The following is a 16,146-nucleotide window of genomic DNA, read 5'->3' as shown; positions in this document are numbered from 1 at the left end:
GCCAACAAATGTAACTGAAAACTCCACAGCCGACAAATATCTTGCGTATCAGCAAAGAGAGCGGGAAATACGGAGACTGAACCGCAAAATCACCATTTTCTTAGCGTAAAATAGTGCACCTAGCAATAGTAGCATATTATGCCATTTATTAAAAGACAGCAGGTATTACAAAGTTTTCATTCTCTTCTGCTTTCATTTGTTTGCAGATTAAGAAATGGAATGCCCAGATAGCCTCTGCAGCCCTTGCATAATCGTTCGGGGCTCTGTCAGGGTGGGCAAAAACCAGCGACCATCTCCAAAAAAAAAAAAAAAAAAAAAAAAACCCGGGAGTTCGTAAGGTGTAGTACAGCAAGTTTTCGGGCTGCTTGGCTAACTTAGGCGTCTAGCGTTGCCCGTCTACTTAGAAAAGAAGCGGAACAGCGGCCAGCTCAACGTCGTCACCAAGCGGGAAATCATGCCGAAATATGACCTTGAACACGTGCGAGATCTTTACCCGAACCCAGCGGGGTTCGCCACAATTCCTAATTAAGCTATGAAACAAACTATAAAAAGAGCGAGGCTGAAACTATTTGGCAATTTTTGAATATAGTCATGCAAACTAACTGTCCACAAGTACAGAAAGAAAGAAATGCAGTAGAAATGCAGAGCTCTGTTGTGTTCTTCATGCCCATACTTGTCTTTCGCGCTGTACATCAATTAAAATAAAATCTGCAATATCTGTAGATTATGCGTGGTTAAGTTGTCTCTAAAAGAAAAGTAATCAAGCAAGTTCGGTATCGTGTCACAAATTTGTGCAAATGTAGAATTCAACGTCAAAACACTGTACTTCCGCGGGAAATAATGCATCCGTCGTTCTTAGTCTCCCCGAAGCTGTAAACTACCGATCTCGGCTACAGGACTTTTGGGACCACAAAATATCACGCCCAGTAGAAAATTCGCTTCTTCTACCAAAAGTACTGGAAATCATTTATTTTTCAAACAGGTCGGGTGGTGATGCGTGTTTGAGTGTATGACTGTTGACTGGGCACTCGTTGGCGCCAAGAGTGCAGTGCTTCCTTTCATGCTGCCTGCAACGAGTGTTGAAATTTGAATATAGTAGAAATAAAATCTACTTAGAATTATTTTAAACTTGCGCTTTATTCAGGCATATAGATTTTGATCATACCTTTTATTCATTGTCGTCTTCGATGAGAGAACAACTTGCCGAGGAGGACGCGCTGTCCGCGTACGCGGCTTGACAGATAAGGTCGCAAATGCTTTTCACGAATCTTTAAAGAGCAAGCATAAAAATGAAAGACACTTACAAATCTCTGTAACGCGAAATTAGAGTGCATCCACTTTACGCCAATAAAACCAACTTTATGTTTTGGGCAGACGTCTTGCGAGAGTTGCAGTATTTTTAATTATGCCTAATAAATTAAATGTTTAGGAATAATTACCAAACTTTTTAAAATGTATTAAGAACCGAAATGTCAATTGCAAAGTTCTAGAGCTCCTTGAGAAACACCCGAATTAGCTGTTTGCAACGTGATACGGCTCGTGTGGCTCCCTCCTGACTAGTCATAAAGCTTACGAAACATAACAAAATACCACGTGATAAAGCGCCCGCCCCATCATAAACTCAATTTCGAATGTCCCAGGATTTGTTTTTATAGGCCGGAAGAAAAAAAAATGAATGCAAGACGCGTGCCCCACTTTATTTATATCAGAAAAGAAGTGCCCTCTGTACATTGTTTTTTTGTTGTTGTTGATGTTGTTTTTTTTCACCTGCTAGATATTGGAAAAAAACGTGCAAATTAACGTTTTGTGGATGCGAGCTATACGGCCAGGCGAAGATTGGGTTCAAGAAAGAACGCAACAAAACCCGACTGATTACCTAACATTTGTTAATGAACTTTTTGATTATAAAAGAAAACAGGATAGCTGACTGCCAAATCAGATATTTATATTAAAATTGATACTTCAATGACTACTTCTTTGAGCAGAACAAGATATTTGTGCTCTCACAACAGAAAGAATAGTCCTCCAAACCAATGCTAAAAAAGAACCAATCCTACTTGTTGGGAAGAGCAAGTGCCAAGCTCGCTCAAAACAGCTACTCGGTTGGTTCAGCTCCTTGTCGCAGGTGTGCCGGCTGGCTTCTGGATAATCTTTTCAAATCCTTGAAGCTTTAATTTCCCCCACCCCAAACTTGTCCCCCCCCCCCAAAAAAAAAAAAATTGGAAAATGGCAAGGAGGAAACGAGAGGCGATTTCCTCCTTTCACGGTGGCAAGAAGGAAAGTTCTCTCTGCTTGCGGGCCGGCCTTTAACGACTCTACCTCACCCCAGCCGACTTGCTTAACTGCGTATGGTTGAAAAATAACAATCCAGTCGCAGGTGGTATAGCGCTTAGAATATGAGTTTTTCACGCACTTCCGGCTCGGGATACACAGGGAGAATAAACAGAACAAAGGATTGCAAGGCCAACCAGGCTAAACGCGCTCATTGTTGCCAATCGAATCGATAGAAAACGAAACCAAGACAAAATACATTTTTTTGGCACACGTTCTGCGATTTGGCGCATAATGGCGCGAGGTATTGGCTGTGACGCAGGATGGCGCAGACACATGCGTCTCGCGCAAAATGGCGCAAATGGCGCAGCCGTTCCACCCCTGAAATTAGTTAGGAAAATAAAACCATTTGCATGGATCCGTTGAAAATTGCTACTTTTCTCGTGGTCAGGAAAGAGTTAACCCTAAGCTCCCTAGGTTTGGTCAAACAGGCACACAGCTTTCATTCCACTGTCGGCTTAGAGATGAACAGAGTATACAAAGAACCGAGCCCCTCGCCCACCTGATGATGACCAGTGGTGCAAAGCACGTGAATGGGCTTGCGGTCGGGATGGTGAGAGGGCCCGCTCAGAGAAGAGCCCACATCCACCGCCCTGCCTCTGCGGCACAGCGTGGCCGAGTGGTCGTTGCTCCCGCTGGCAACGTCTCCGCCCACCCCCTGGTCTCTGGGCACGTGCTCTAGAAGCCGCATGTGCATGTATGGCGAGTACCACCTGCATGGAGCAGAAAAACAGACGGTCACATCTCCCGACGTCCCTCGAAAAACAAAAACCCACTGTTGCAAAACTCGCCACGAGTTGTTTGCTGGTTTACACACACGCCAGAGCAGACCAAATTGGTGAATACTCAAAGTTGAGCTGGGTATATATTGCACATGGCAGCATTTTCATTTCTACCTTGCATTTAAACATGAAACAGCTGCCTGCCTGCATTTTAAGAGAGCTGTAGCAAGACTCGAGTTTGTCTAAAACAAATTTAGGCGGTTCAGAAGCATACTACGAGCATCTAGACTTATATTACTAGCTTTAACACACTCAAATGCCACAATCTGCAAGACAGAGGCACTTATAGTAATCGGAAATTACTGCGGCGAAATTTCTCGCACAAGAGCTATTGTAGGTTGTAGGTTTAGCACAGCTGGACAAGCCCCTTCCACAAAGCTCCTCCCTCGCTACAATTGGCAGCCTCCTTCTCTCCCCTGGCCTCCCATCCATTGTTCACTCCACTAAAGTGGAAAGGGTGGAGGGCTTTGTGGAAGGAGCATCAGCTACAGCCAACCTGCAAAAGGCCAGAAGGCTGAAATCGACTCATCCCACACACCTGCAGGCCCCTCCCTCGGCGTACGTGATGCTCTCGATGGGATAGTCCGTCCAGTCAAGGAGGCAAGCCTCGAGGGAAGGCTTGAACCCCGTAAACACGTCCAGGTCCGAACGCCTCGCACCACCCATGACTGGACCGCCCCCGCCGGCCACATTTCCCCCAGCCCTCACCTTGCAGACGCGCTCCAGGGTCTTCACATGCCACTCGCCCATCTGCACGTCACGGGAAAACGAGAGGCCTTACCAACGAATCGCTCAAACCCAGAATGAAGTAGGAACTTAATGCAAGCGCTCTAAACACCTTATCATGGGCTTCGTAGAGTATTCTGTCTACCTGCACCCGTTGTGGTCAGTGAAGTAAGTATGGCCCTGCCATACTTACGCCACGGGAAAACGAGAGGCCCTGCCACAAGCATTTACTGCAAGTTTGTTGCCGGCACTTTCTGCACTATTACATAGTAGACCGATCTCACCAGCCAGTTTGGCTACATCGCCGGTGTTGCAATGCATTGAGGGAAATCTGGTTTTTCTGTATGTGCAACCACCTCGTCATAGTGGTTAATTAGGTAAAAGTGCAAACGGCACTGGCAACGTCACGCACGCGTCAAGTGCTTGGTGAGATTGGTTTATTGGATAAGAGGTGGAGAAAATTGTTCCCGACTATGAATAGGGTTCAGTGTTCTCGTGGTTTATTTCTCGACGCACCATTTTTCTCATTAACTTTATGATGTCGGACAAAAAAAAATGAAAGACGTTTATAACTCCCAGTAATGGTGAATTAAAGTGCAGCTCTTGAGGAGGAGGAGGGGAGGGTACTTCCCTCCATTTAGAGGGAAATTTTCGCCACATTACACGCTAAATTCAGTGGAAAACATTCCCCACTAAATTTAGCAGGGAAAATTCCCCGCTAAATTTAGGAGGCAAATTTTTTTCACTAAATATAGCAAAAACATTTCCTGCTAAATTTAGCCGGAAATATTTCCCCGCATAACTTATAATGAAAATTTTTCTGCGACACTTAGCGGGGATTTTTTTTGCTGAATTTAGCGGGGAAAATTTTGCCACTAAATATAGCGGGAAAAGTTTTGTCACTAAATATACACGTTTGCAAGTCCGGCTTCAGGGTGCTGCCATCTTGCTTGGCTGGGGTGTGCTTGGACGAGTCATAATCCGATTACGAAGCCTTGCTAAGGCGTCGTAATCGGATTATGGCCGCGCCCAAGAGCGCACCCCACTGAGGAAGATGGCGGCGCCCTAAGACCGGACTTGCAAACGTAAATAGCGGAAAATTTTTGTCACTAAATATAGCGAGAAATTTTTTCCACTAAATTTAGCCGGGAAATGTTTCCACTAAATTTAGTGGAAAAAGTTTCCCTCTAAACTTAGCGGGAAAATTTTATCGCTAAACTAGGTGCGAAAATTTTTCCGCTAATCTTAGCGGGGAATTTTTTCTGCTAGATTTAGTGGGGAAAGTTTTCCGCTAAATGTAGAGGGGATTTTTTTCACTAAATATAGCGGGGAAATTTTCCGCTAAATGTAGCGGGGAATATTTTCCGCTAAATTTATTGGAAAAATTTTTCCGTTAAATTTAGCGGGGAAAGTACGGCGAATTTTTTTTTGCTAAATATAGCAGGAGTTTTACAGCAGAGCTGTTAAGGGCTAGATTCCCCAGGATCGTGCCTGATACCAAAGAAATGTCGACACAAATTTGCACGAACCTCTGGACAGCTACCACCATCTATAAGCGACGGCGGCAACCAGGCACCAGTCTGGCTACCGCCGTCACTCATAGATGGCGGCAACCTTTCCAGCTATCCAGCTATCATAGAAGAATGGATAGTTAGGCGAGTTAATGTGAATTTATCATAGGACACATCGCGAAAAACAGACGAGGACAAAGAAGAAACACATGTGACGAGCACAGCGCATGTCACGAGTGTTTCTTCTTTATCCTCGCCTGTTTTGCGCACTGTTTCCCATGCTCCTATCAGTTTCGGTTTGGACTCGGGATGCGTAGGCCGCGTGCCCTTTTTTTGGGGAAAGGGGACCGGTTTAGCAAGGAGCGGCGAAGTAAACAGCAGCGCAAATGGGTCCGCAACCGCCGCGTGCGTCGAGCGCTTCAGTTTCCCTTGCGAAAGAAGTGCAGAATGCTCGCCTGGAAAGCCACCCCCGAGAACAGAAGCTACAGCTCCGCTGCTCTTCCTTCTTCACCGGAGTGAAAAAGTTGAAAGTTTTTTTGCCTTAATTTAGCGGGAAAATTTTTCCAGTAAATTTAGCAAGGATTTTTTCCACTAAACTTAGCGGGGAAATTTATCTGCTAAATTTAGCAGGGAACTTTTCCATTAAGTTTAACGGGGAAATTTTTCTGCTAATCTTAGCAGGGAAGTTTTTCTGCTAAACTAAGCATGGAATTTCTTTCGCTAAATTTAGCGGGGAATTTTTCCGCTAAACTTAGCGGGGAAATTTTTCCGCTAAATTTAGCGGGAAAATTTTTCTGCTCAAATTAGCGGACAAAAATTTCCCCTCCTCAAGCAGGAAATGACCGCCTAAGAGCTGCACTCTAAAAGAAAAAAGTTGCTCCTTTGTAGTATTAGCGTGGCAAAGGCAATGGTAACACAGAATGTGATGCGTTAGTGTGGAGAAACTGCGTACACATGTGGAGACTGGATGGCGCAAAGCAGCCCTGTGTGGTGCAAGGTAAGCGCACAAGCACTTTGTGGGTGGCTTAATTGTGGCTGTCATCTTCTGCAGTTGCAGTGTAAATGTGACTTTCTCAGAGCCTGTTGGAGTGTGAGACACAGTAGAAAGAGCGTGCGGAAATTGGAACAATTAAAGCATGGCAGTGCCGAGCACAGCCTTGGCGCCAGCTCGCAGCAAAAGAGACCAAACATTCGCAATGAAGTGAGCGTCTCCTTTCTTTCTTTTCCGCTAAATATAGAGGGAAATTTCCCCGCTAAATGGAAGGGGAGCAGGAGAGGAAAAGGGGCATACCTTCCCCTCCCCCTCCCCAAGAGCTGCGCTCTAATACGGCGTAACAGAGAATTGTACATATCTTTCTTTCTTTTCCAGCTCTTTCACGTTTATTTTTCTGGGGAAGCCCGGAGCGCGCTTGTCTCACGGAGCAGGGCACCACCGTATGTCTGAACACGTGATGTTTTACATACGTCGGGAGTTACACGGAGGCATTCGAGGAGGCTTGGCTGGCACAGGTGCCCAATCGGCAATGAGACAAGCTCTGCTTCAGCGTTCGGCTGGCGGTTAGCCTGTCGACTTCTGTTGCAGGCACTTGGCCAGATGTGGTTAGGTGCCAGCCACATAAGACATTCTGCATTAAAAACTTTCAGCCTTTCCACTCTAGTGAAGAAGGAAGACCAGCAAAGCTGTCTCATGGTGGGACAACCTCAAGGACGATTTCTTGGACGACCTTAAAGACGACGCCTAGAGGACGTCTAGGACGACCTCAAGGACAACTTCTGGGATGACCTTAGGGACGATGTCTTGGACGAACTCAAAGACAACGCCTAGGACGACCTAAAGGCCCGTTCACACTCTTGCAACCGAGTACGACCGAGAGAAACCAGACCGGTCTTTAAGCTTCTTGCGACCTCTTAGGACCGGATGCGCTACAGTGGAGCTGGTCCTAAGAGATCGCAAGAGGCTTAAAAACCGGTCTGGTCTCTCGGTCATACTCGATTGCAAGAGTGTGAACAGACCTTAAGGGACGACGTCTAGGACGACCTCAAAGACACCTTCTAGGTCGTCCTCGAGGACAATGTTTAGGACAACCTCAAGGATGACTTCTAGGACGACCCCAAGGACGACATCTCGGGCGATGCCTCAATAAATTCAGCGTTTCCATTCTGGTGAAAACCGAGTGGAAAGGCTGGAAGGGTTGTCGCCGTCACTCATACATGGCGGTAGCTGTCCAGAGTTTTGTGTCGACATTTGTTTGGTCCCGGACACAATCCTGGGGAACCTAGCCCTTAACAGCTCCGCTGTAAAATTGTACAAGCTCGATCATGCTGACGAAGACTGGTATGCGCAGAATGTGGGATAAACCTTTCAGAGAAGAAGAGAAGGCCATGTGAACTGCACCACCTACCAAAGATTCAAGGCCCGATCACACAGTTGCGACTCCTAAGAACCGAGTGCCTTGAAACCTCTTAAAATTTCTTAGAACAAGAAAACACACTGCCACGTTGGCAACATCGATGTGGTGTCCCTGAGACTGTATTTCAGAAGAGCGAAGGTTTTGCAGGATTTTCAAGGTTAAATGTGTGTGATACTTATCAGAAAGGCTCGTTTGTAACTTTGACAAAAGTTTTGGAGCACAGCTCTTGGGCGCCCCTTTTTACCGGGTTGAGCGGTGTCGCTGTCGCTATAATGTGTCGGCGCGACGCGTCTGCATCGGCGTAATGCATCGGCACAACGCGTCGGCGTCGCCACAACGCGTCAGCATAACGTGGCGGCCAAAATACTTTTGACAACATTATAAAGGACCACTTGTTATAGATTGTACGTCCAGCTGATCTCGCAAATTCTGCGAAACCTTCGTTCGAAACCTTCGAGTATGCACAAGTTTGTCCAATGTCAGATGCGTTGGATCATCAAGCCCTTACTGGCCGATTGAAAACAAAAATAGTGGGTAGACCTCAAGGCATCTAGCATCGAGGTCTACCTTCTACACTTTCAATCAAAGCCAATCGGAGCTCGGTGTCATTTTGACATCACCGCGACTCCCGCGCAAGACGCGGACCACTCGCTCTTTGCCTATGAAGTGCACGAAATCTCGTCTCATTCGCACCTGGACGAAGAAGTCCCGGCGGTCCTGAGGAGACAGGGCGGGGTTGAGGGCGGCCAGCCTCCAGAGCACGACAATCTCGTCACAGAGGCTGCTGCAGGCGTGCTGCGAAGAGTGGGCGTTGCCGTGCCCTACCGCTCGGCCCCCGTGGCCTCCTGAGCCCGTGTGGAGGGACACCTTCGTGTTGAACCACCAGCACAGGATCTGCACGAGACGCGCGTTCCACGAGGGGGGCGATGGGTAAAGACCAACTGTGCGACGATAATTGATACGTAAAATAGACCTCGCATTCTTTGATCTGGTAAACCTTGCGACATGGGTAGAGACCGAGGAAGAAGAGACGAGAGTGTGCGAATATGTTGGGACGCCGAGCTCCGGTTGAAACGATTGGTGGGGAGACCTTTGTCCATACTCGTTCAAATGCATTCTCAAATGCCAAACCTTGGGCTTCTCGCATTCGAATGCACCTGAACGACGAGTGGAAACAAAGGTGGCTAGCTTCGGAACTACCCGCTAATCGTTCCGGTCAGAGCTTGGCACTCTCATTTACCCTCCCTCAGATTCCACCCGTATTAATGCGACCCCGCAGCACTACTACGTGCTGCGGGGTCAGCTAGGGGTCGATTCTGTTTAGTGTTTCTCCGCTAAATGAGCGGGGCAACGTTTCCCGCTCAATTTCAAAGTTTTAGCTGAAATAATTATTAAAAACGTTAAGTTCTAATAATTATTTATTAAAATGAGTCAGGCTTGTACAAGATACTCGTAAAAGTATTTAAGTTAAGTTACTGAGTACCACGGAAAATAGTAATACAGTAGAGTACTAAATACTCAAACTTGTAAAGTAATTGAGTAAAGTACAAAATACTCTCAAAAAGTTACTCGTTACTTTCAAGATACTCTCAAGTTACAATTTTCTCCGCAATTCATTGTCAGACATAACCGAAGTCAGAAACAATTCTTCCTCCCAGCTACTATGGAATCTCCTGGAAATCTCTTAGCTAGACTTTGGCTGCCACTCAGGCTTCCAGGAGGTCCCAGGTAACTATAAATAAAACAAAAATAAAAAAACATTTTTTTTTATACCCTTGCTATGACGAAGACATAGACAAGGACAGCGCGGGGCCTGCTCGCCTGCGAAGGGAGTTTCTACACAGAGGCTCGCCTCCGACGCTTCCCTTGTGTCCAGGTGTTCATTTCCGCTTCCCCCGTCAGTGCACTGGCGGTGCCGTGCACTCGGGGGTCACAAGGTTTAGGCCAGGAGAGAGCGGGCGCCACCGCGGTTGGCGCCGCCGGTCATTTGTGCTACGAATAGACCGTGTTTCCCCCTCCGCTAAGCCCCTCTGCTACCCGGAACACTACAGCCAGGGCCATCGGCAAACAGGCGCAGTGGCGGTTTCTTCGTAGCAGAGGGTTAGCGAAGGGGGAAACACGATCTACTACAACTGGCTAATGCTGCGTATGTTGCGAGCGATGGGCCGCCGGATTGGAGCCGTATGGTCGTGTCTTATGAGACTTGTGCGCGAAGAGAGCCTAGTGAAATGAACGAGTGGTGTGTGCAACTGCATGCACATGCTGAGGCATTTCTGACGCTAGAAGGCTTTCTCTTATATGCTTCCACTCCATAACATAAAAAAATAAACTCCGGTTTACTGTCCACTCTTACCAGACACTTGTAGAACCCAACCTCTCTCCGTCACAAGTGCCCTCCCTCTGGCTTGTAGCCTTGTACACATTTTATGCTTTCACTCGCATGCCCTTCTGTTTCGGAATCTCTGTTGCTCTTGGGCTTGGTCACAAACAAATTGTAAGAAAATGTGCTTTGGCGTTCTGCCCCGTTAGAAGACACGACACGCGTCCACTCGACTTGAAGCTGCGACACCTGCTTCTCAGTGTCACCTCTTTCAGCAGAAGCACGGAAGTGCACTGTATTACTTGGCACTAAATGTATCTGCAATGGCAGGGCGCCTAGCCAAAATAACTGGAGTTCAATATTTTCCAAGCTTCCCGCCACTAAAGAAAATAAAAAATAGAAAGTAACTTAAAAGTAACTTTAAGATGAGTACAAGTTACTTGAAAAAAGTATTTAAGTTAGAGTACTAAATACTGACATTTGAAAGTAGTTGCAAGATACCAAGTTACTCACAAAAGTATTTAAGATACACTAACTTGAATAGAGTATTTAAGTTACGTACAAGTATGAAATGAATACAGTCGCCGACCGATTTTTCGGACCTGGAGGGGACCCCGAAATTGTCAAAAAAATCAAGCAATCCGAAAAATCGATTTCAGCCCCCCCCCCCAAATATAAAATTTCCGCGCATATTCCGCTGCGTATTCGTCACTTTCGACTTGCTTGATGTCAATTTTAAGTTATTGTGGAACTTTCTCTTTGTATTGTTCACTTCTCAATTGTTTGTTGATCTGTTTGATCATGGCGCTGCGCTTTGTCGGCACCTTCGCTTGCACAAACAGAGAAGTTGAAGTTGGCGCTATTTGGCACTATTTGGAGACAACATATAGACCAGCAAGCTTGCTTCAATACTAAGCCTATCGGCAAAAAACTTCCGTACTCAAGACCACAAGAACGGCAGACGGCCGCTCTTCTCGCGGTCGCACTCGGAAAACACGGACCGCGAGAACTGGAAGAACCACAAGAATGGGCAGACGGTGGTCATGTTGGCTATAGCGGAACCGGAAAACCCGACTATAGCCTTTACTCGGCTTGTTTATTGCGTAGGACGTGGTAACAGTCTACAGGGCAAAATTAATACAACCAAAATGGCGGCAACTACGCTCGCGGCACTATCACGGTGACTGTTTTGTGGCTGTAAACCGAGGAAAGCACAAAAACTATGTCCGAAATACTGAGCAATAAGCTTTATGACGTCCGAAATTTTGGTCAACGTGATACATTAACTCTATGGGGTAAGTGACGGGTCGGCAAAAACGTCCAAATAATCGGACCTGTCCGAATCATCGGAGTACGAAAAATCGGTCGGCGACTTTTAACGTAACTAGGGTTGTGCGAATAGTGGATTTTGAGTTTGAATCGAATTCGAAGCGAATAGTGATTTTGGTTGAATATTTTCGAATCAAATATCGAATACTTGCCGTTCAAAAAAGCTTGGCCATTTTTAAAGGGAAGTTTATAGAACTACAGTCGAACCTCGATATAACGAACTTCAATGTAACGAAATCCTCGATTTAACGAAGTATTTTATTTTTCATAATTTTGTGCCCATAGACCCCATGTATTTTTAGCCTCTATATAACGAAGTCCATTTTGCTGCTATTTCAATATAACGAAGCGCCATTGCCACAGAAGGCAATAAATAAATAGACTCTAAAAAACAACTTCGCAAAAAAAATTGTGGTTAAAAAAAAAATTATGCGCAAACGCGAGCGCTTTGATAGGTTACTTCACGGGGACAGGCCTTCCAACGTTCCTAGGCTGCCCGAGGATGCGGCGCCGGTAGTGCCGGCGAGGCATGCGGCAAAGCGGATTCCGTGGGGCTGGCCAGAAAATGCCGAGCAAAAAGTTTACACGGCATAACAGCATCACCACTGACATTCACTGATCATCACAGTCCACTGTACCGCGGGTAGCGCGGGAGCCAACTTCAACGGGGGAGCGACGCGATGGCGCGATATGGCGCGACCGCACGGGCAGTGCCATCTAGGAGAAGACCGATTGTCGTCTTGCGAGCGTGATGTAAAGCAAAGGCGCAAGCACACTGTGGGCGCAAGGGGGCAAGTAAACTGTGCGGTCAAGAGTGCTGTGTAGGTTGGAAACATTGGCACCGCCTAAACTAAACAGCTTTATTTTTCAACCGGGCGGTTCACTCACGTGCTTGCTGGCATAAGGAAACGTAAAGTTCTTTTTTTGGATGAGCACGCAAACGTTTTGGACGCCATCCTGAAGAAAGTGCTGAGATCACGAGCACTCGGGAAGTGCTCGACGCAATGGACGTACTGAGGAGGTACACGGCGTCGCATAGGCAGCAAGATGCCGTGCAAGCGCTCTGGGCGCTCGAACGCCCGCCGCTGCTACTGTCGGACAAGGCGCAAGCAAAACTCGCGGACTACTTTGCCCCAAAATAAATGTCATTTTCGGTGAGTTTTCATACCCATAAAATGTTTCGGAATTTTTTTTTTTTTTTTGCATGCTAAAGCTAAATTTCGATTTAGCGAAATTTCAATGTAACGAAGTAAATTGCGAATTTTACCGACTTCGTTACATCGAGGTTTAACTGTATTTCCAAACTGGACTTCTCATGCTGTCGTTAGTCCATCTTGCCAACCGACTTAGCTGCCGTCATTTTGACAATGTCGATGTCATCCACTCACTTTGTTGCTGTAATAATATAATATTCCTTTGAAATATTATAGTTTAAATGTTTTGAAACCGTGTTTATGAGTTGGAAATAAAAGTTTCTGAGCAATTATGCATGTTATGAGAAATTTCTAAACATATTTATTTTTATCCTAAACTTGTTTTTCTAAATTTATGTCTGGACGTGGCGGTGGTGAGAAAAGAGTGCTGGCAACCAGGGCTCCAAGATTGGCGAAGATGCCGCCGGCGTCTCTGGAGTTCGTTGCTCGGTTTCTTTTGCCCGTTATTAAAAAAGGTTGATGAAATAATTACGATGAATATATTTCAAAGTTCCCACCATAATATTTATACCATCTTGCCGAATGTGTGAGTATATTCTTGATTTTAGATATCGTTTTTTTTTGTTTTTAGACAGTAAACAAACTTGCAACCGTGAGTTTGCGAACACTTTAAAAGCATGAATATTACAACTGCTCTCGAAGCGAATATCGAATAGAGTACTATTCGAAAATTCTAATATTCGCACAACACTAAACGTAACACATACTACGACCGAAGTAAGCTCTACTGTAAAAATAGAAAACCCTCGGGATATTTTTAAAATCCTTTCAGCGATAATTTACTAATATTTCCAGAGGAAGTAAAAAGGCCAGTAAATCCTCGAGAAACCAATGCATGTTAAAGGGGGTCATGGGTCTTGGGAGCCAAAAAATTCCTAAAACTTTATTCTTTTGAAAATGGTGATGTTAACCTTCATAGCTGTTGTTCCTCTGAATCGACCAGGTTACAATTTTATGAATGAATATTTGAGCTAGAAATCAATTTAGAATGTCTATGCACGCTGAATGTGCATCGAAGTTGACTCTAAAACACCGTGTTCACAAAACATAATTTTTTTACTCACTGAAAATTCGCAGGTGGGACATCCCAGCATTTAGGGCAGATGAAAATATAAACTTTCCTCAAACATGTATAAAGGGTAACTGCAAAGAAAAAAAAAGTGTTTTTTTAAACAGCCTAATTGGGACAAGCATGTCACAAAACAAATGTTCCGCAAAAAAGTGCGCAACCACAAGCCAACGTTCACGACAGTGCTGCGTTGACTTCAGCGATCTTGTTCTGTTTGGTGCAACACGGCGATGCGACAAAGAACTGAAACGTTCGTGGTGTGTGTGGTGCGGTGCTTGGAAGTAGACGCCCACACTAACACAGAGCGCAAATCGGTTGTTGGGTTGAGGTTCAACGGATCCAGTCCCGTCATTGTCAGCTGATCTGGTCCAGCTGGTTCGGAAGGACGCAGCGAGCATTTTTAAAAGTAAATCTTCCTTCGCTTCGTTTCATAACGTGGAAGATTCCCGACGCATACCGTGAGTAAAAGGCTGCGGGCATTTTCAACAAAATTACGTCGTTTTAATTGAACAATTGACTCGGAATTGTTGTCCTAAATCTGCCGTTTTTATGCTTCGTGTTGTTGGACAGCGTTTGCACAGCGACGTGTTGCGCTCATCGTGCGGTGTGAATAAATTTGGGCAAGATTTCCTACCTGCCAACAGATGCATGAACTGAGACCATTTTTCACAAAGTGAACATAGTGCTTTTTTTTTTTATCTTGGGAAGAGTCATTGTGCATTTATTACGGTACAATCACTTGACAGTTCAGAATTCAGGGAGGGCGAGCAAGCTTTCCGAACTTTGTCTCTTTGCTCTCTGGTACTGCCCCTAGTTTCAAGTTGTAGTTTCAGTAGACATACCTACTAGCAGCCAGCAGGTACAAACTGCTCTAAAGCAGGTAAAAGACTGGGAAGTCGGGGCGGTGTGGACTCCGTGTTTCGCGCTTTTCGCAAGGTGACTGAGGAAGTGCTTTTGCAAGGTACGCGGAATATGCAACCAATTTTGTTATGCCCGTCGTTTGCATCTCTCCAGCAAAACGAATAAGATAATCTACAAAGCCGCAATATCACAAGCCAAGATTTACGATAACAGTACACATTCATTCAAACAACTTTACGTAAGATGGTTCGGAAGCCGAGAAAAAAAATCTGTCGGCTAACGCAGAATTTGGACGTCCGGAGGCTTCTGTGGACAGCTATTAGCATTCCTTTCAAGGCGACATGGCTGCTGGAAGGCTCGCTGTCGGGATCACTCATCTGACATCTACAAAAAGTCGGCATTTGCATACGCAAACAAGCAAAAAAAAAAAAGAAAAAAAGCATGCTATGGAAGCAAAGAGGAAAACTAAAGAACTGCACTATGAAAGCCAAAATCCCGCGCCGCGTCCTATCACTAGTACCTGCGACAGCTGCTAAACACACACTACTTCACTTCAAGAAGTCTCTCTCAAGCACCTGGGTCAGCATGAAACACGAATCACTTCAGCAAAACGACTAGTCGAGGTAGGCGATACAGGCGGGAGCAGAAACTTCGGCGGCCATGAAGGAATGGCGAAGCTTTTGTTTGTTATGGTATGAATCCAAACGGAGGTGCCTGTCTTGTAAACCATTTGTAAAGAATAATAACTCTCATCACATGGGTTATTCTTTCAACGTAAAAATATGCCGCTCAAAAGGAAATTACAACATACAACAAAGATTTAACAACCAAGATATAAGCTGTCAATCAATCTCTTAGCCAATGAGAAGTATAGCAGCCAATTGGGGCTAAACGTCACGGAACACCGGCTTTGCGGCGCGCGATTTAAAACGGACGAAATAGTCGCAAACTAAAATCAGTCTCACGCAATAAATATTCCTGTAAAAATTTTTTTTCTTGCAGAAAAATTGTTTTTCGACATGCTTGTCCAAATTAGGCTGTTTAAAAAAAACTTTTTTCTTTGCAGTTACCCTTTAATGTGTGAAGCATTCAATGTAGAGAGCAGACTTGTTAATATAGGTCTAGGAAATTTTTCTATTGATCTTTTGTTTTATTACTTGTTAGTCACATATTGAGCAGTGAACTTCAATATGTGGTAAAATCACTAATAACGGGTTAATCTTAAAAGTACTTCCAACATTGTATTCTACACTTCATAGTAATCAGGCCATGTGTTAGAGTTGATATTTAGTTGAGCAGTTTTTCACCCTATTGTTCTTCCAAACAAAATGACCAGATCTTTGAAATCAGCACAAAAAGCTGAACAAGCTTGTGCAGTTTCATTGGGTCTGGTCATAAAATAAGAAAAGAAGTTCCAAGACCAGTGTTGCTCCTTAAATTGTTGCTCTGCCTAATAAACACCTCTCAACAACAATAGACATTTTGCAAAATTACTTGAGCATCAAGGAGAATGTTGGGAGCGTAGGTACACACACCTTCTTTGTATAAAAGATTCAATGTAAATACCCAAAATAAGGCGTCGATGAATGCAT

The 16,146-nt window shown here is 45.0% G+C and overlaps 1 protein-coding gene across 1 annotated transcript in view; it reads right to left on the bottom strand.

Annotated features, from left to right (window-relative positions):
* Nucleotides 1–16,146, bottom strand: part of LOC8052999 (zinc finger SWIM domain-containing protein 8) — a 75,501-nt gene that overhangs the window by 47,044 nt on the left and 12,311 nt on the right. The window contains exons 8-10 of the mRNA XM_040218369.2: nucleotides 8,455–8,655; nucleotides 3,652–3,863; nucleotides 2,834–3,044 (exon numbers count right to left, since the gene is read on the bottom strand). Of these exons, the coding sequence (XP_040074303.1) occupies nucleotides 2,834–3,044; nucleotides 3,652–3,863; nucleotides 8,455–8,655 (624 nt within the window). The remainder of the gene's footprint in view (nucleotides 1–2,833; nucleotides 3,045–3,651; nucleotides 3,864–8,454; nucleotides 8,656–16,146) is intronic.

The sequence above is a fragment of the Ixodes scapularis genome, unplaced genomic scaffold, assembly GCF_016920785.2.
Source record: "Ixodes scapularis isolate PalLabHiFi unplaced genomic scaffold, ASM1692078v2 PGA_scaffold3__209_contigs__length_174095766, whole genome shotgun sequence".
Classification (NCBI taxonomy): Eukaryota; Metazoa; Arthropoda; class Arachnida; order Ixodida; family Ixodidae; genus Ixodes; species Ixodes scapularis.
This window is presented reverse-complemented; position numbering and strand designations above follow the sequence as displayed.